Below are 22,163 nucleotides of genomic sequence, written 5' to 3'. Positions count from 1 at the left end.
GGTAGTTAACCCAACGCCAAACCCCCTTTTCGGAGGGCCATTTAACCCACTCTCGTCAGTTCCCGACCCAACTTTCCACCCGGGTTGGATACCAGATCTCCAGCTGGGTTGCTTGGTTAACAGGGGACACCAGCGTGAAGGTGAGAGTCGGATTTGAGTAGAAGAGGCTAGTTGGAGTAAACTGGAATCAACTCCATGTATTCGCATTCTACCCCTTTATCCCCCATCCTTAAGTATTAAACATTTATATTTATATTAGATACAAATTCTTTGTTATATTATAAAACTTTTTTGTGTTAAATAAGTAATGGTTAACTACCTTACTACATATCTTCCCCTTATTCATATCTTCCAATCAATTATCCATCCGGCGGGCCAGATTGTTCTACCTTCACTAATGTTTTATTACGGACTGTAGTGTTAAAATTACTAGTTAAAAATAAAACCAAGAGTCATAATTATGGTCGCACCAGTGGGTCTGGTGGAGATTCCAAAGTTTGAAGTCTTTTTTTAGGTGACAGTGGCAATCAACTCGGGTACTTTCAGCTTTCTAGTGAACCCGCCATTCCGCTCCTCTGCAGATTACTCACAAAACTCTTGCGCAGAAGGCGGGATTCGAAGTCCCCCGTTCGAAGTGAAACACAAGAAATCACCAGACTCCACACCCACTTAAGGGACTGTGTCAATATAAATTGATTGTTAACAAAGATTGACCTTCCCAGGTGGTAAAGTCCTAGGAACCGTGATGCCAAGCAACCCACAAACCTCTTTTGGGATAAAACAGGGCAGATGAAGGTTTTGCTTAGACTTCAGAGTACTTTTCTATCTTGTTCTGCCAGAACCAATGCTCCAACGATTGCGTCTCGAAGATGAGAGTGGCACGTTAGCCGCTAACGTAAGGCTCCACCATCTTCACTGTACCTATGTTGTTTCTCGAACACTTGTCCATTATCCCGCCGGATGGACCAGTGAACGCAGGTAGGAGTAAGGTCCGAACCTCACACGTTGGATAATGAGGGCTATGATGTATCATTTATGTGAAATAATTACATGGTGTAAACTCCGATTTTAACACATTTATGTAAAAATTTCCAAATCGGTATGATATAAGAACTACGTATAACGGGTTGCCTATCTTGATATGTAATTTATCTATATGTAAATGTAATTTTTAAGCTGCCTAAAATTACGTCCGTTTTTGCTCTTAGTTAGGTTATGTTATTGTATGTAATTTGTGGAAACAATTTACTATTTGTTTATAATTATAATAAAATAAACTAATGGCTTCAATTAAAAAGAAGACAACCAGGAAACAATTGGAAGTGATGTTAGACTTTATAAAAATAAATAGTGCTTACTGGCAAAATAGTCAAGGAAGGCTAAGAAAGTAGCCCAATTGTGAGAGGAATTTGCTATCATGGTAAATACAGTAGATGGTGGCCCTAAAAAAACAGCAGAACAATGAAGACATGTAGGTAAGAAAATTAATTTCTGTTACTATCAAATTTAATAATAAATGCTAAATTTTTAGGTGTTCAATGAGTGGAAGATTTTGCAACTCATTTCAAAGATTCATCTTGGGGAGCCCCAGATTATAAATACATTTAATTTTAAAGGTAAAGATTAATGATTGATGTATTATGTTTATTATGGTGTATATTTTTCAGAAGGAAAAGGAAATCAACCTGTGAAAATTAAAAAGGCAATAGTTTTATTTAATATTCTATAAACATATCCTTTATAAAATTATATCTCAATTATGGAATAAACTGAATATAAACATTTTTATTTAACAATTTTATAACTTTTATAACAATGTTTTAGCCGCTTTGTAATATGTTTCAGATTTTTTGTTTTGTCTTGATCTTTGTGTTATTCTTTTTGATTTTGTAACTAATTGTAACATAAATACCTACATATCATTAAGAAATATACTAATTATAAACACTTTTATTTAACAATTTGTTTTTATTTTACAACACGAAGTTTGCAGCAATAATACTTCTTCATATTCTCTAACGGTTATGAGCACATTTGAACCATTTTGTAATATATTTTAGTTTGTTTTACCATTATCATTAGTCAACATCAATGCATCACAAGAATATATGTTTCCAGCTTTAACAGGGCTGTAATGTAAAACCCTGTGCATGTGCAAATAATTCTTTGGGACAATCCTCCATTCACCCCTGTGTCTACCAACTCTTCTCTAGATTTTAAATCATCCTCTAAATTGTCTTGATACCTAAGTCTTGGGTCTTCTTCTGGTTTATTGTCCCATCAGCCCTCTTCTGTTAAAAACCTTTCCGACTGTTGCACCTACCTCTTGCCTGATGAAATGCTCTATCCATGTAAGGTATGCTACCTTAATTAATTTTATGTCAGGTTCCACAAAGGTTCTATACAACCCAAAGTTGTAATGCCTGTGCCACAAACCTTGTTCTTTGTAGTAGTATATTTTAGGTGTATTTGTAGGTTTACTTTGTAGTATATTTTAGGTTTGTTTTAGTTTTTGAAATTGTATTCTTTACTTGTATGTTTTAATTTTCCAAGGGTTTTAACAAATTTTCAACTAATTTGTAATATATTTTAAATTTGTTTGTTTTTAACTTTTTGCAATTAATCGTAACATACAGGTTTTATGTTTTTAAACATTTTTATTTAACAATTTTATAACACAAAGTTTATATATATATATATATATATATATATATATATATATATATATATATATATATATATATATATATATATATATATTGATTATATCTCATATAATTATAAAATAAACTGAGGATAAACATTTTTATTTAATATTTTATAACATAACATTTGCAGCGATAACACTTCTTTATATTCTCTAAAAGGGATTTCAAAACATTTGAGCCAGGTTGTAATATATTTTTTATTTTGTTAGTGTTGTGTCATTTTTGTAATTAATTGTAACATACATGATTTTTGTTTTTAACAATATATAAACATTTTTAATTTAATATATTATAATACAGTTTGCAGCAATATAATATCTCCGTATTATCTAAACATTTTAGAACATTTTGAGCCACTTAGTAATATGTTTTAGATTGTTTGCTTTGAGCTTTTAGTAGTTCATTGAAATATTAATATTTATATCACTAAACTATACTAGATTATAAAACTCTATCATATATATTATAAAATGATGAAATATCACTAAATTGTAAAATTATATTACTATATTTGATTATAAAACTATATCACTATTTATCATTGTGAAATAAATAAATTATGAAAATATTACTAAGTTTTTGTTTCACTACACAAAGTTTGCAGCAATAACACTTCTTATTCTCTGTGCTTCCAACACCCAACCATTGGTTTTGATTTGCCTCCTTTGGAATAATTTCTATGAGAACTACAGGCTGTACTTCATCTTTTTCACCATTTTGGCACCAAGTGTTCCACTATCCCTGCAGTTATTTCTGTTAATACTTCACTAAATGTACTTTGTTCCATTGAAAATAACAGGTTGTTACCAGAACATTTTTGGTAACTTCCATTTCCTACAAAATTAAGTAGGGAGAGAACCTTTAATTCTATTGCAATTTAGTTAGAGCAGAGCTGGTAATCTATTTCAAATGGGTTACTGGTGTCCCGTAACTGACGTTGCTCTACATTTACATAATTTCTTTCTACCACATCATTCAATTCATTGAGTAATAACAAATTTACAAAATCCATTTTTTTCAAAAACAAACAAGAAGCCAAAAGTTAGGTTAATTTGAATTATCTGACAGATCTTCAGGATATGACAGAACCGAAAATAACGTTTTATGTAATTTTCTGCTGTGGCTTGGCCATTTTACGCATAGCAACGCAGGGCATGATACATCATACCGTTTTTACACATTATGTTTTGAGAACTGTAATCTGATGTACGTTTTCTGAATTTTACACTAGTATGTAATTATTTACGTAAATGATACATCATAGCCCCCAATAACTGGTGAGGAGTCTACTTCTATACCATTTATATCCCAAGAACGACAGGTCTAACTTGAGACTAGGCGTTCGTACTGCATAGAAAAACAAATCAACAAAACAGAGAATGTTGAATCAGTTTGATTGTATGTTCATGGTAAATTTTAAGATTAAATTGTAGATATTAACATGATTTATGTAAAGTGAGTTACTGATGTGATTTTTTTTTGTAGATATGTGTACCAAATAATTTTGAACAAGCACATTGGATAAAGAAATCGAAAACGATGAAAAGGAATATTCAAAGCCGACAAAGATTTACAGTACAAAGTGTTGAAGATGTCTTAATTGAGATTGCTTGGTATAACAATACGCATGGATATTCGCATCTGTCAGAAATAGGTCTGGCTGATATCAAAAAGTGAGTATATAAAAAAATAGGCGAGAATAAATAATATTTATTTATCGTATTAAAATGTTTTACACTTTTAAGTATATATTGTAATATAGTTCCTTCTCAAATCCTTCTTTCTGTGTAAATTGACACAAATTTGACGGCTGTCAGGATTGTATTAGCCAATGATGTCCAGCAGTCGACTATGCTTGCTATATAATCGGGTATCATAGACCTATCGCTTGGAGGTTGAAGATATGTTTACTACAACAATGGCGTGCTCGTTTATTTTATAATCAGTTTATTTTTCTCCGTTAAAAGGAAATCTACAAAAAAAACTAGTTAGAAAAATTATATTTAAGGGTACCCCAAGTTCCATTTAACAACAAAACATTATATCACATATCTCCGTAACCAAAGCACCTTAAAAACCTAATTTTTCTTTTATTTTGAAACTAGATGTATTGTTTAGTTCCAGGTAGATTTTTGTAATTAAAGTGAAAAAAACATTTTAAAAATTTTTAAAATACTTTTACAAAAGACCCAAAAAAGTTCAGATTTTATTTTTTATTTTACTTGATTTTGTACATTTTTCAATAAAACTTTACCAGGAACTTGATATTATCTATCTACAACTACTGTAAAAATTTGGACGTTCTATCATCTAAGGATCCACAGATATTTGACATCAAAAGTTAAAAAACCTAGTATTCGGGAAATCGCAAAAACATAAAACACTCCAATAGGCTAAAAGAAAGCTACCGATACACTTGCTCTTAGTGTTCTCCAGCAACATATGACGGCTTGTCTGGATCTTCCATTTCCTCGTAGATATCTTCCAACTTCCTCTTGCTTAGGTTTCTCTTCTGTCTTATTTTTTTCCAGTCCAGTTGAACATTTCAACCTTTCGAATGCGCTTGCAGTTCAAACGTTTCATCTTTGAAACAAAGCTTCTAACCTGTTGGAACCACCTTTTAAACCTAAATGTTATAAAACCTTGTATTTACTGGAGTAGCCTTCGTTAAATAATAAAACAAATTGTGTAGTGTAGGTAAAGTGACAAAAGATCTTTTCGGGATGCGAGACCAAATAAGATTATTGAGGCTCTCATCAGGGTTCTGTGATTTGCCTTTCAGGCATTTACCTACAGTGCAGGATCAGCAAGGCTTTTAAAAATTGGTTTTATTGTTAACATAACTTCTAAAGGCAAGTGGAAGTGTTTTGTGTGATCATTTTCTAATATGGTCTTGTTGAATTTGCACCATGTCGCTTCATCGTTGGGACACAACTGGTGCATGATCTGAATTGTCAGACCAAACATGAAAATAAGTGGCCCACACAGCTTTCTTCATTTCAGTTATACTATGAAAATTCCATCTGATTGCTAATCCGTAGAATGTCTGAAGCTTTTGTACACAAGCATTAGTTAATCTGTTTTTACCGTTTAGCAACTTTCCATCAACTAACTTTTCCTGTTTTGATTTCTTTGAGCTTACGCAACCTTGTGCCCATACGCTTTTGCACATGCCCAATACATTCTAACTTTTCAATTTGTACATCATCCCCATATGGTTTAGCTTGAACAACAGTCCCATAAGCATTGGAGTCACCATCTCCCAAGTACTGAGTATAGCGAATATTGCACCGAGCAACTGAACACTTAAACATTTTCTAAGCGCACTCCACGTCCATAGCCCCACTTGTGCCAATATAATTTACTGTGCAGTCTTCACTGTGAATGTTTTTATCCCTAGACATGGACAAGTAGTATTTACTCATGGAAGGAACTTCGAGAACTTTCCCAGTGTTGACCGAAGTCAGAGAGACTATCCCATTGAGCGGTATGTAGCCTCGCTTCTGCCACGAACCCTCTAATGCTACACAAAGGTCTCTTTTTTTGGGGATTTTCATTTGTATGCACTGCCTGTTCAGTTGAAGCTATCATGGAAGCTTCACAAAGATTTTGACATACCTTCGTTATAGGCTTTACATAACTACAATACACCGCATGTAAATTCATTACACCGCAATCGGTACAATTTCTTCCGTGTCAAATCTCCCTAATTCTCCCCATGAAATACTGAATTGACGATCATGGCGTCAGGTATCTCGAAATTATCTTCACTACGTTCAAATTGTTGTCACTACGTCCCTCAGTTCTTTTTTTTTTGTGAGAAATTTTTTTAAATTGTCTTGTCCACGGCATAATCTCTAAAATGAAAGAAGTAGTACTTTACTGCTCTGTACTGAATGGTGACAGATACTGTCCATATATATTTCAGAAACCAACGTATGTCAAAATAAACTTATTTTGAAGTAAAATTGTGGCTTATTCCCAGTAAAAATAGTAAATTATATTAACATCACAAGAAAATAACTCAGAACAATATTATGAATTACTCACAATTCGGAATACGAGGGGGAAATTACTATGAAATATTATCCAAATAAGTATCTGCAAATACTTTTTTCAAAGTGAATTGCAGATTCATACCTTTTATGTACACTGCATAAGCATTTCAGTGAAGAACATTAAAAAAAATACCTAAGTAGTAGTACATAATCTCAAACAATTTTATACACATTTTACAAGTAATCTTAGTCAACAATTTTTTTAACAATAAAATTACTTCGATGTGTAGCCAACATTATATACTTATCCTTAAGAGCGTATGCGCAAAATTTCGGGCCAATGCTTTTTAAATGCATTCATTTTTTTCGAATCCTGAGAAAACTAATAAGTATTTTTGAAACATTTAAACGCAAAATGAAAGATTACATTATTACCGAGGGCCGAAAGTCCCTGAAAACTTCTATAATGTTTATTTTAGTAAGTTACAGGGGTGAAAAAGAAAGGAAAATTAAGTGGGATTTTTAATTTCAAAATTCTCATTCAAAAGAAACTTTTTGTTTATTCTAAGGGACTTTCGGCCCCAAATAAAAATGTAATCTTTCATTATACGTTTAAATATTTCAAAAATATTTATTAGTTTTCTCAGGATTCGAAAAAATGAATGCATTTAAAAAGCATTGGCCCGAAATTTAGGCTCCTACGCTCTTAAATAAATTTAACTGCTCAATTTGAAACACTTTGAGTAATAAAACAAATTTCAAATAAAAATTTTACAAGTTTGTCAAAAGTAACTTACAAGACACTTTGACGACCCGTTTGATAGATGGCGTCAGTACTCTCGAAATGCATCTACTAGTTTGGAGTACAATATTCCCTAAATTCCCTAAACATTTTAAAAATCTTTGAAGTGAGCAGAAGTTTGGCAGAACCACTTAAAGTGGTAAGGTGAGTACGTCACATGACGTTTAAATATTTTCTGCTTCGTTCTTAAACGTGGACAGCATTAACAAGTTATATGCTCACCAATTAAATTTCTACTAAATATGAGAAATAGCCACGGATATACAATTTTTTGTCGCTATCTAGTACACTATAAAGAAATTGAGTACTGAAAGCAGGGTCTAAAAACCACACGAGCTGTATATGCTTTACTTGATAATCTACATATATTCGAATTAGTCTTACACTTTCTTTTTTTTTTGTTCCTGTTCGTATTATTTGACTTATAAATCGATTCAGTAAACATACAACATAAACAATTTTTTTTATATTCAAAGATAAATATTTTTGCAGCTTAAAGGTTCTGGAGCGTGCCAGTGATACATTTCTGGAATTAACAGACCGTAGATTATTAAAACTTTCCAGTAGTGATATTCTTCTAAAGAAAAAAGACTGGACAAAAAAGTTGTCATTAGTTTATAGACCTGAACTACCCAAAGTGAGACACATCGTTAGCTGTAATTCAAAAATGTAAGTCCCTCATATTCATATGAGTCCCAAACAATCATTTTTAATTGGTATTTATTATTCTTCCAGCTCTAGATTATCAAAACTTAGCCGCTCTGCGTTAGTGTATTCTCAAAACGAAGACGTGATTACTAACAATGATGAAGAAGAATGGTGGACCGAAGAGTCCGAAGAATCCGAGGATGCCGACGTGTCTCAGATTAGTCATAATTCCAAACCTAAGAAAAAACATTATCCCCCAAAACCAAGAGATTTAGTACCTGGAAATAGTTTAGCTGTTGAGGTAAGCGTTTGATGTCGTTCAAGAACATAGTTTATTAAAGTAAGGATTTTATGATGATTTTGTCCGAAAGAATTCGTCCCTACAAACATTTTTTAATTTCTTCTCGGAAAAACATATACATTGAAAAATATTTTTCCTATTAACATTAAAATAAACAAATGATCCTATTGTATTGCGTTGGAAATGTACTTACAAACAAAATATATCAATGAACTATTGTTAAATAAAATCGTTCTCGGTTTTCGGAAAGAATCGCAACAATACTGACAGAATTTTAAAGAAATTAGTATTATGAATATGTAATAAAGTGTCCATGGTATCAGTTTAATATGATCTAGGTCACAATAGAATGTAATTTATTTATTTTTCTGGTTTAATTGAAACGATAAACAAATAATTGATAATTTGTTTACGTGATTGATTCGACTTTTACTTGATAGAAATTTTACACCATGCGCTGGAATAAGTGTTACCCCTCCCCCCTATATTTTTTTAATACATAAGCAAAACGCTTGGACAGGTCGATTTTTAAAATAATCATAGTATATTATAACATCAATGTTTCGAATGGCGCAGTTCTTCTTCAGGTGACAGCCATAACTTCGATTTTTTTAAATGGGAAAGTACATAATGTGACACCTCATTTAAAAGCTTTTGAAATACTGATTTCAAAAATGTATAATACTTTGATTGGGAAATTTGCAGAATCTAAATTATGCGAGAAATAGTTTCAATTGCTATTTTAAAAGACATTTATTTATTGTGAATTTTCAAAATGGCAAAACCTCGTAATTTACAAAAAAAAATGCGAAATGATCACAATTTATGATGAAGCTCGCCGGAATTACCGTGAGTCGGTAAGAATTTTTAATGGACGCTATCCTGACAGTCCAATAGATAGGCACTCTTTTAAGTCAGTTGTGGGCAAATTTTTTGAGACTGATAGTGTTCAAAATAAGAAACGGACAGGAAGCAAACGTCTGCGTCTATTCGAAGATAAACAGATTTCTGTGTTAAATGAGTTTGCCGTTAATCCGTCTACTTCTACTAAAACTGTTGCTCACGTTTGTGAAGTAGATCAGAAAACAATTTTAAAGATTCTAAAGAGAAATAAATTTCATCCTTACAAAATAAAAATGGTTCAAGAATTAACAGAAGATGACCCAGATAAACGGGTGGACTATTGCGACACTATGACAAATAATATTACACAGAATCCTAATTATATTCAACACATTTGTTTTAGGGGCGAAGCGACATTTTTTTTGAATGGTCACGTTCATCGTTAAAATGTTACTGGTCTGATGAAAATCCCAGATTATTTCGAGAAAGTCACATGCAATTTCCACAAAAACTAAATGTTTGCTCAGGCATATTAAGTAACTATATTGTAGGCCCAATATTTATTGACGGTAATTTAAATGGTGAAACTTGGATAAATATGTTGGATACCAGATAACACTGGCAATCAATGATATAATTACAATCAATTCGCAATAGTTCCCTCAAAACTTCATATTTCAGCAAGACGGGGCTTCGTCCCATTATGCCGCTAGGTTAGCGAAATTATCTAGATAATATTTTTCCAGCAAGATGGATTTATATAAGGGAAATATTTGGGCACCACCCTATTTTTAGAGGAACAGGGAAACCTTAAGACATATAAAATAAGATAACAAGAAAGGTAAGGTACAGTTAAGATAATCACGCGAGAATAAAGTAAACCGTGAGAGAAAAGGTATTATGATTGTGCGGTACACACTTAATATTTCGACACATATACACTGTTTATATGATAAATCAAATAGTAATATAAATCAATAACAATGCCTGAAAGAGATACACCATGCACAAAAATATAAATTTATATCATAACAAAAAAATAAAAGGCAAATAGTTCGTCAAAAAAGTTATATTGAGGTATAGCAGTTAAAGTAAACGCACTATAACAATTTTTACTGAACAGTTAGCACGAGATAAGTTATTGCACAATGTATTATTGAATACAACAAAAAATATCTTTCTTGAAAAATAATTACGAATAATTTAGTATTCTCAAGAATAGCAAAAAAACAAGGAATATTATAATTGTATCTACGTCAATATTCGTCAAATACGTGATTTTTATGCCTTGAGAATACGTAAACATTTACTAAATTTTTGATCGTGATCACCTCAAATCTATGCATAAAATTTATCATGAATATAACCTACACATAAAACAAATGGTTCGTAATTTATACGTATATATTATACTGTAGTTTTGTACTGATAATTCGTTCGGTTGGAGTTAAAGTAAACTTCCATAAATAAGTAAGGTACACTGAACTGAAGAAGTCGTAAATCAACTTCTATACGATTTAGGTAAAAATGTCGGTACTCACAATTGGATAATCGGCATTGTACTTAGCCGGCAGTCAGTAGGCAGAGGTAATGACGTCTTTCATAAAACGGTCTCAATAATAAAGGCACTTGACTTGGCTGAGTCAGGTACAATAACGAATTATGATCTTCAATCCCCAATCTCTCAAATTTGATTTAGGCAGACGAAAAGGAAGAAAGAGAAACAGCCGATAATACAGATAGCGGTACAGGTAGTAGTAAATAGTAGAGACGAACGATAGAGACAAACAGTAGAGACGGAACGTATAGACGAATGAACGCCAAACAGAAGTGACTTCGTTTCTTCGAATTGGAAGACGTCTGTTTGACAAAAGAGAAGATAGTTAATATAGAAAGCACTGTGTGAAGATATAGAGATAAGGGTGAATTGAAAATACATCGTATAGAAGAATCCTGAAGATATCATGGACCGAGCATGTAACAAACAACGAAGTCATGAGAAGAATCAACAAAAGAATGGAAGTATTGGAAACCATCAAGACAAGAAAGCTGCAATGCCTGGGGCATGTTATGCGTAATGAGAGATACAACCTACTTCAATTGATTATACAAGGGAAAATTCAGGGCAAGAGAAGTGTAGGAAGAAGAAGAATCTCATGGTTGCGTAACTTGAGGGAATGGTACGGATGCACATCAATTGAACTATTCAGAGCAGCAGCATCTAAGATCAGAATAGCCATGATGATTGCCAACCTCCGTCGCGGAGATGGCACGTGAAGAAGAAGAAGAAAATACACTTACCGCCGTTTGATGGAGACAAACCGCTTGCCACAGGAACCAACTCGAAAATGAATTCGAATTCTGCTGATCTTAGGCAAGCTAAGGATAAAAAAGAGTGGGAGTATTGGCCGAAGAGTGCCACGCGAAAATGATACTTAAATGGCAAGGCTAGTGTGGTCGTTTTTGTAACCTAACCACTCTCTCCCGACAGGAATTATAATTTCATCGAAAACCAACATCTTCGTTTTTCTTAGAAGGTAGGCAGGGTATTTGACAATAGAAGCTGATTTCTTTGTTACTAGGAAGGGTTTCTATTTAACAAATGATAGATAAAAAGACCAGAGAACATTTGGCGAATTATTTCATTGTTAAAAAAAAGCGTGACTAATCGCTCGTTGCTTTAGGGTTATTTTTAAGGCTTCCAACAAAATATATACACATAGGTGGCGTGAAAGTAATTTTCTAAGGGGAATATTTTAAAGAAATTATAAACATGCTTCAACTTAACTCAATTAGATTTTTTTCTATGGGGTTACTTAAAATCCGAAGTGTATCAGACACAACCAGGTACAATTACTGTCAACTACGCCAAAGAATTATCTCAGAATGCCGTACTATTGATCAAAGGATGTTGCAAAAAGATAGAGAAGAAACAAGAAATAGATTGTATTACTGCCAAGAAGTAAATAAGTTTTATCTTCTAATTACTCTGCAATTTGTTTATTCAGTATTAGTTGTCACTTGCACTTCGGTACGTATCTTAAATCATTAATTTAGTTATAATTTGGACTGTAATAAATATTTTTACCTCTATTTATAACAAAATCTCTTCTACATCTAAAAAAGAATAACTCAAACGAACAAAAATTCATTAAATTGTTGCAAGGTACGTATTAAAATTCTTTCTTGCATACTTTAAATTCTATAAATTTTCAAAGCAAAGTATATACATTTTTGAAATCAGTATTTCAAAAGCTTCTAAATGAGGCGTCACAAAATGTACTTTCCAATTTAAAAAAAAGTTAAAGTTATTACTGTTACCTGAAGAGGGATCGCGTAAAGTTCGAAACATTGATGCTATAATGATATACTTCGATTATTTTAAAAATCGATCTGTCCGAGCATTTTGCTTACGTGCTAAAAAGAAATAAGTTAAATGGGGGGTAGAGGGGGTAACACTTATGCCAGCGCATGGTATATGGGTTACGAGTCTGCGAATTGATTGTTTTAATATCAACCACATTCAAATAATATTTACGACATTTGCTACATGTCGACGGATGTATGAATATAAAAGATCTCGTTAGGTCGTGTTACCTGCTACCTACCCTTAAGGCATTATAATGCAATAGATCACCATATCTACAGCAAGTGTTTTCATCATGTTGGTTAGTATTCTTGTGTATACATAATAGGAGTCACAAGAGAATGTTACTTTGTAATCCACTTTTATTATGGGAATTTTTTTGTATTTACAATTAAAATAAAAATAAATAAAAAATTGTATATAAAATACAATTAATATTAGTAAAAAATAAAATAATTTTTTTTTTAATATTTTTACATAATTATTACAATTTGATTATTTTAGGTGATATGTGTAGAATCAAAAGTAAATGTAGTGTGGCAAGACGGTACCGAAGAAAAGGATATACCTTCTACTCATCTTTATTACTCTATTTCTTTGGACGATCATGAATTTTTCCCAGGGGAATGGGTCATAAATGATAGTAAGATAGAAAGTAATAAGTACGGTGTTGTACAAAGCGTCAATTATTTGGAAAGAACTGCCAGTGTAAGTACCTCTGTATATATTGTTATAAAATTTGTTAGATATTTATTGTTATTTTATCAATATTCTTTTAATACAGTAAACCCTAAAGTATACTACTTAAATTTATAGTCAGCTCTAAAATCTTTGACGGAACTAAAATTGTAACTAGGATAATTTACGTTTACGGCATCTATTCAATCGAAATAAAGGTAAAAAAATCGATATTATAGTATCTTGCGTAGGTCGTTTATCCGGGGATTAATGGATACAAAAATACAGCAGATACGAAAAAGTTGATACTAATAACGGCTTCAAATTTATGTGCCAATCAAAATTACTATTTTACGCATATATCCATCAGTAGTAAAAATTTCCGAGTTGTCCAGAGCGATTTAGAATCGAATGTTTTTCTTCTCTGCTGTGACCAATTTTATAATTAATTTCGCACACAGGCGAGTAATGTCCAAATTTTCGGTTAGAATTCTTTACACACAAGCTTTCGGAATTTCAATATCCCTTTCTTTTACGCACACAGTCAAACCACGATCGTCTTCAATCGCAAATCTCGCACGTTCCATATTTTTCTGCTGTTGTGCTGGAAGGCCGACTTGGCTTAAAGGTGTTTTGTTGACACATTCAACCGCAAACGACTTTTCTATCATATAAATAGTCTACACATTTTTTTTTTTTTTCGAATTTTAATATAAATTCGATTTTTGCATCTCTCCGTCATTTTCAGCGATAATAAAATGCGATTAACGCAGAAAACAACCTTAACAAAAATGACAAACGACAACCCTAGTAAAAGTATGCTATTAGAGAGTTTGTGTGCAAACAAATACGTATACGTAACGTATCTTTTTAACATATAAGTATGCGCATTAATGGTTGAACAAACGTATCTAGATACGTATTACCTAACGTAACGGGCTGGTACGTTACTGGATCTTACCCGATTACCAAAATATCAACATTCAATATCCACATTTGATCAGCACATGTGGCACGTGTCTTTTCACATTTGTGGTAAAATATATTGGTTTTGGTTTTTATAAACAATGGAAAGCAGTAGAAAACGACACATTTCAGCAATGATTTGTTTTTGTTGAAGGAAGTCGTAGGCCAGAACCCATAAGATCATCCAGAAAGGTGGAATTTAATCCAAAAGCGAAAAAGATTTTTACATTGTATATCAGACATAGTATCTTAATTAAAGCGGCCGTATAGTCGTGCAAGATGTGGAGGAGAAGCGCATTTTCTGCACTGACAACTTATTAGTTTATCACTAATTCGATGAGGGCAACACCATCGTTACGTTACGTGCAGAACTTTAACTCTCAATTTAACGTTCATCTTCTTCGATACGTTAGTTCTTTACGTATAGGGAGATACGTTACGTTAGGTAGTTACAAAAACTTCCTATTGTGAACTAGACACTTACCGTTGATACCAAGGTATAATATAATATAGACCCATACGTATAATATAATATAGACCAAGCAGTCGGCTATGCTTGCTATATAATCGAGTATCATAAAGACCTATCGTTTGTCGAATGAAGGTATGTTTACTACAACAACGTGGTGCTCGTTTATTTTATGAGTTTTTTTTTTTTCGTCATAAGGAAATCGATGAAAAAAAAGACTAATTAGAAAAATTATATTTAAATGATTTTAATAAAAAAATTCAGTTGAAATTCTTAAGTATACAGTGTAATGTATAATAATTTATTTAGTAAATATACCAAACACCTTTACTGCTATCAATACATAACTTAATATTTTTATAAAACAATATACATTTTAAAAATGACTTACCTGAAAAGTGATGTTTCGGTATTCGAACTTCTGCGGCCACAAACAAGACAACTAAATGGCATTTTACTAAAATATTAAGTAAATAATCGTCAAAAATTTTATATAAATTATGCTAACACAAAAATGATAACAAACATACCAATGACGTATATATAAACGATAAGGCCGACATTCGACCTTCTTAACATATCTTAGTGACAAAACATAACCTGATCAAACCTAACTCAACGTAATCTAAACTGCGATATAAACAAGTTAATAACTGATGAATAACAAAATTTTTTTTACAAAATAAAATTTTTTAAATTTATATTTTTACAAAATTTTCCAAGAAATAATATTTTTGAAAATATGACAACATTGGTGGAAAAGTGACATGACACAATAAAAATGGACGAAATATTTGAAAAATGATATCAAAACAGGAAATTTTTATATGAGAATTATAGAAAAAATATTTATTAGAATACAGAATCCGTTATTTTTAGAGCATTATAAAGTGAGTAGGAATCCATACATAACAAATATTTCAAATTTCAGCTTATATTTACCGACCTCTTTTACCCTTACGGAAACATAGAGTCTGATTGAGAAATTTGTGACTAGCTACGACAGAGCTGTAATTTAAATTTTTAGAGATTGATAATTTAGTAAATTTGAAATAATTTAATTTATTCTTCAACTAAAAGTACAAATAAAATAGTGCATGTTATGTCTATGGTTGCCGCAAATAAATTAAACCGGGTTAACTTTTCTATGCACATCAGATAAAATTTCACCGAACAGCCCTGGTTCCGTTTAAAACATGGCTGATTCCGTCTGCGCGAACGAGATGCGCGTACTTATCTTGACAAGCAGAGTTGGCATTCTGATTGTTTATTATTCTGTGGCATTACCAACATTAAACAGAGTAAACAATACAAAAGAGAATCATGTTTGTGTCACTATATTCACCATTGGCTGGGTCTATATATTATACGTCATTGGTTGATACCTGCGATGTACGGCAATTTATGATTGGCAAGGGTTATGATTACACTCATACCCACAGAGGGCACTGAAAACTTTTTGACTTTGGTACAGACCTCGCATATCTTAATCTACTATACTAAGAATCGATTTTTTTTGCTAACTGCGCTTTCTAAAAAAATCTTTCAAGTCCTATTGTGTTTAGAGTAAATTCTGAGTCGTACTACGAATTTATCATAATAATGTATTATTAGAATTGATGATTTTTTTTATTTTTGTAGATTAAATGGTTTACTTACTCGGAAAACGAAAAGAAACCCACTGAATTAGCAATAACTGAAATGAGTGTTTACGATTTGGTCAAACATTCAAAATTTGTGTTCCGTCCACGTAGTATAGTTAAGTCCAAACCTGCTCAAGATGAAAAAATGGGAAAAGTTTTAGACAGTTGTATAGAGGTAAAAAGCATTGTATATGTATAACTTCAAACTTCAAGCAAACAAAATTGGTCACATTCTATACATAATGTTACAAATATTTTGAATATCTATGAGTGGAGTGTGTTCAGGAAAATCTTCAGGATACTTAGAGTAGAAGACAAGGATGAAGGAGACGAACAAATGGTGAAATTGAAGAGATAAATGGGAGAAGAGAAGGGTTGACTACGAAAAAATGACTTAAAGATAAGGAAGATATAGACAAAATGGGAATGAGAAACTAGAGAGCGGCGGCAATGGAATAGAGTTAAAAAATTTTTAGATTATGGGCCTTTCAAGTAAGTTGATCTATATACATACACATGAGGTCAAAAGCTCACAGTGTTACATGGTTTTCGGATTACTAAAGAAGTGTACGAATCTTAAAATGAGGTAGTAAATAAGTTTATCTGGGTTCTCTCAATATAGATACTTAAATAAACATAGATATGCAACAAATCGGCATATCTATGTTTCATGGACCTTACAAAGGCATTTGACCGGGTCAAATTAAACGACGTTATCCACTTACTGTACGCAAGAGAGATACCTCTAGGAATAATCAAAACGATCGAAAATATCTACCAAAACAACACAATAAAAGTAGAAGAAGAACTAACCGACCCTATTGAAGCTGGCAATGGGATAAGACAGGGAGATTTCCTGAGTCCTCTATTGTTCAACCTGATTATGGATGAAATAATAAAAAAGTAAGAACTAAAAAAGGATACCAAATGGGAGAAAAACAACAACGACGCAATACTACTCTCTAAAAGTGAAGATGATTTACAACGTATGCTGCACCAATTTAATAAAACCGCCAGAAAATTTAACATGTTAATTTCCCCAAAAAAAAAGGCATGGTTACAACATCAACTTTACCAAGATGTTAATTGGAGCTGGAAGGTCAGACAATAGAACAAGTGATGGAGTTTAAATATCTAGGCATCACATTATCTAGTTACGGAAAGCTCGAAACTGAAGTGGAAGATCAAGTGAATAGAGCAAACAGAGCCGTAGGCTGCCTAAATGAAACAATATCTTCTTCTTCTTCCTATGCCGTCCCCATTAACGGAGGTTGGCGACCACATTTTTAAAGGCTTCTCTATCTTTTGCAACGTGGAATAATTCGTCTACAGTCATGTTTGTCCACTCTCGAATATTTCGCAGCCATGACTTCCTCTTTCTACCTATTCCCTTTTTGCCATCGACTCTACCCTGCATGATGACCTGCAGAAGACTATATTTATTATTTCTTAGTATGTGTCCAAGGTATGCAGTCTTGCGTACTTTTATACTTTTACTACTGAAACAATATAGGGAAATAAAAATATCGGGAAAGAAACGAAAGGCGGGATTTACAAAACAGTCATCGGATCAATAATGACATACGCGACAGAAACAAGACATGACACAGAGAGGACAAAAATGATGTTAGAAACAGCAGAGATGAAACCACTTAAAAAAATTGATAGTAAGACACTATGGGACAGAGCCTAGAAGTACAGATATACGACGTATATGCAAGGTGGAGAACATCAAGAACCAGGTAAGAAATAGAAGAATAGAACGAAAAGATCATATAAGCCGAACGACAACAAATATAGTAGTAGAGACGGCAAGAGACGGTTCCCAATAGGAAGACGATCAGTGGGAAGACCGCGAAAACGATGGAACGACAACTTACAAAAGACGAAGAAGAAGAAGGTTCTCTTATAACAAGCGATAATGACATATCTGAAGAAGTAAAACGAAGGGTACTGATAGCGAAAAAATGTTGGACTAAATAATCAGCTAAAAAACAAAAATTTAATCCAAAAAACCAAACAGTATATAGAACACCCTTCCTAGCAGTGCTGGCATATGGGTCAGAAATATGGACCATCTCCAAAATAGACGCAAATTGTCTGCTGGTCTTCGAAAGGAAGATACTACGCAGAATAATATGCGCAATCTGTGAGAATGGTATTTGGAGAAGGCGATATAATTTCGAATTGTACGAGAAGTATAAAGAAATAGTTAATGGTAGAGATGTAATATCTTTCATAAAAATAGGTAGGCTTAGATGGGCTGGACATGTGTCAAGATCAAACGAAAATTATTACCCACCCAGACGAACCCTATTAACGGCCGCAGTAGGAAATAGGAGTAGAGGTAGACCAAGACTGAGATGGAGGGATGGTGTGGACGAGGACGCGAGGAAGATTGGCTCAGCAAACTGGCAATGATTGGCAATGAACAGAAACGACTGGCGAAATAAACTAGGAAAGGTCGAGGCTCAACTAGGGCAATGGCACCACTGATGATGATGGTTACAAATCTTGAAATCAACGTGAAACCAAAAATGTCGCTATAATATTAGACATTAGAAGCTGTTTTAAATATTGGCTGCAATTTAATATCTTTCATTAGTAAGATGATACATTAGATATCACCAGATCATTCTTAACTGAAATTTGTTGATGTAAATTCTTTAATGTGATAAAGTTTATATATATTTGTATAAAAACTTATTACAAATATGATCTTACTTCTGTTTTAAATTAATCGTTGACTTTCTAGGGGTATGTAAAAGTGCAATGGTTAGATGGTAAAGAGGAGAATTGTTGGCCGCAAGATATAGAACTGATTCCAGAAACAACGGACTATGACTTTTCGGATGAAGAATCTTCTGAAGAAGATGCAGCTTGTGTTTCTTGGGAGACTGAAAGTATAGAATCGTATGCTGGTGATTTGACAGACGAAACAGTCTTGCAAAACTTGGCAGCTCGGTTAGATTTTGTTAGAAATAGGATAATTTATTTAAAAGATGCCTTCAAACAACATACTATATTGGAAACTTTTGTAGTAAGTAGTGTTTAAAGTATACCTAAGTTGCATTGTTTTTAATTAATTAATTACACTAGCGAAGTTTATACTTCGCCGTAAGTTTTTCAAAAAAACAAACAAAATAATTTGCTTAATGCTTCTTTGACTGATTTATGCTTTTATGGAAGGTTTTTTTCCTGGAATGAATGACTTTGGTTACGACCAATTAGCCAGACTTTGTTGTATTTGTGAAGTCAGTATCATCACTATGTTAGTTTACTTGCACTTTGTTATTGAACCAGTCTCAGTTAGTCAAAGAATATTTCTGTATAAACAAGACGATGGTATCCTCGGAGTTCCATAGCAAACTCTTGTCCAGCTCTCTACTTAATTCTCTACAAAAACACTTTTTTGTTTCTTTTTAGTAATTTTACAATTTAAGTTTACAGTTTATAATTTGTTGATAAAGTACATAAAAAATGTTAATATTTTCTGAAAAATTGATACAGTTTAGGTCTATTGGAAGACCTACTTGACAACTGACTAAATCATTATATAGTTCATTAATTGTTTTATTGTTTATTGGAAACTCAAGTAGAATACGTACCAATGTTCCTATTTTGCCACAACTGCAGTATGGATTATCTATAATTTTTATTTTGTAATGTGTTAGTCAGTAGTCTGTTACTGCATGTTTAACACATATTCGATTCTTTCTTCCTTGGTCAAATGATCAAAAAAGATCTCCGTTGTCACTGAAGCTGAAACTTATTGTGTTTGCTGTCCATTTTTGTTTTCTACACCCAGTCTAGAATTTTTGTACCCTGTAGAAGTTTGTACAGGTCTTTTGCTTGGTGTGTCCTAAATATACCATGGTTTTCTCTTGGTTGCCCTCATAGTTTTTGTCTTTTGCCGTTCAGCGCCTCGCAATCGTATAACACATGTTTTAAAGTTTCTGATTCCTTATTGCAGAGTCTGCAGTTAAGGTATCCATTGTAAATGAATATTTTATCAAGAATTCTCTTACTGGTGCATTCCTGTTACTGTTCTCAGTTTGTTCCTGTCCATATGGAGCAGTTCCTCTGTTATTTTTGTACATTTTAGACTAACGAAGATTTTCCCATGTGTTCGTTTTGTGATTATCTCCCAATATAGCTCATGACTTTCTCGGATCCACTCCTCTACAGTCCTACGTACCTTTGGCACTCCCAGAGTCACAGCCGGTCCGTTTGATTCATTCGATCCTCCTTTACCAAGTTGATCTGCTTTTTCATTGCCTTTGATGCCCTGGTATACAGACAAGATCAACCTTGTTCCAGTTCATTCAGTTCTCTGATGCAGTCCCACACCAGCCTGGACGTCACATCCTGACACGCCAGTGCCTTCAGTACCACTTTACTGTCAGACTTTGAATATTGAGGTTTCGCATAAATATCCGCTTGAAAAACGGTGCAGTTCCTCCCCAAGGCACAGCTTTCGCTAATTCTTGGATTTTTGAAGTATATTCGTGTCCCCACACCCCCTCTAGTGTTGAATCTGTATACCACATCTTACTCTGATGGTTGTGATACTCCTTGTTTCTCCATACATTTCTGTCTGGAATAGACACCCTATATTAACTCTTAAAATTATATTTTTTTGTCATGTGATTTGGTTTTTCATTTTAAATGCCCTTCGTTACAGTTCTTATGATACTCGTATGCCCTATTCCTTTATTGCAATGTTTCAGTGATTGTTTTATTCTGTAGGCTCCCAATCTTGCCTCTCCTTGTATTATCAAATGCATGGGAGGCATGCCTAATAGAGTCTTCATAGCTGCTGTTGGAGTAGTATACATGGCACCAGTTATCCCCATATACACAATTCTTTGCAACTGTTTGAAATGTCTTAGTCCACCACATCGCCGTTGCCTAGATAATTGAGGGTTTAATCACCTTTATATACACCCAGTGCATTATGTCCGGTTTTAATCCCCATCTCTTTCCATACATGCGTCTGGCCCTCATAAGAGTTGTCACTACACTGCTTGTTATTTTTTTCTAATTACCGGTTCCAGGTAAGTTCCGAGTCTAGTATAACTGTTATAGACATTATCGAAGTATTGTCGAAATCCCCCTATATATCTAAAAAGGTTCCCAGCGTCACCTCTTTATTTTCAATGGTGTTCTCCACCTTTTCTACGGATCTATAGAGTGCTGTCTAGGTTGAATTCCCTGCTCTATAGGCATGATGTTCTTGATGTACCAATATTTCATCCCTGATATACCTATCGAGCAGTTTTTCTAATGTCTTCTGTACGAATGACATTATACCTATTGGTCTTAGAGACTTTGCCTTTTCCCGTCCTCTTGTCCGCGGTTTAGGAATGAAAGTTACTCTAATTTCTCACCATGCTTTAGGTATGTACCCGAAGGCCACACTATTTCTGAGTACATTGTATATTCTGCAGTACAAAAGTTCCGGTCCATTTTATAATAACACTGGATATATATCTTCAATTCCTGGTGATTTATACGGCTCACATGAGTTTATTTCTCATGCTACTTTTTCATAGTTTACATTCTTTTTGACTGTCTGTCAGTTAGTTCTTGAAGACCTCTGCAAAGCCTCGTTACCTGCTGATCCGCAGTCAATTGGTGATCCAAGGATCCTGTATTGGTATACTCGGTCTTATCATCTAGGAGTGAGTTAATTGGTTGTATTTTTTTCTTTAAGAGCACCTTTTGAAGTCTAGCACAA

The 22,163-nt window shown here is 33.3% G+C and overlaps 1 protein-coding gene and 1 long non-coding RNA gene across 2 annotated transcripts in view; both read left to right on the top strand.

Annotated features, from left to right (window-relative positions):
• Positions 1 to 22,163, top strand: part of LOC140452938 ((E3-independent) E2 ubiquitin-conjugating enzyme UBE2O) — a 52,493-nt gene that overhangs the window by 5,767 nt on the left and 24,563 nt on the right. The window contains exons 4-9 of the mRNA XM_072547259.1: positions 4,194 to 4,381; positions 8,001 to 8,177; positions 8,244 to 8,457; positions 13,172 to 13,375; positions 16,422 to 16,598; positions 19,179 to 19,463. Coding sequence (XP_072403360.1) covers positions 4,194 to 4,381; positions 8,001 to 8,177; positions 8,244 to 8,457; positions 13,172 to 13,375; positions 16,422 to 16,598; positions 19,179 to 19,463 — 1,245 coding nt within the window. The remainder of the gene's footprint in view (positions 1 to 4,193; positions 4,382 to 8,000; positions 8,178 to 8,243; positions 8,458 to 13,171; positions 13,376 to 16,421; positions 16,599 to 19,178; positions 19,464 to 22,163) is intronic.
• On the top strand, positions 1,026 to 2,631 carry LOC140452946 (uncharacterized). The gene is made up of 3 exons (XR_011952259.1): positions 1,026 to 1,475; positions 1,532 to 1,616; positions 1,668 to 2,631. It is a non-coding gene; the product is annotated as an uncharacterized lncRNA (long non-coding RNA).

Source organism: Diabrotica undecimpunctata, chromosome 1 (genome assembly GCF_040954645.1).
Source record: "Diabrotica undecimpunctata isolate CICGRU chromosome 1, icDiaUnde3, whole genome shotgun sequence".
Taxonomy (NCBI): Eukaryota; Metazoa; Arthropoda; class Insecta; order Coleoptera; family Chrysomelidae; genus Diabrotica; species Diabrotica undecimpunctata.
This window is presented reverse-complemented; position numbering and strand designations above follow the sequence as displayed.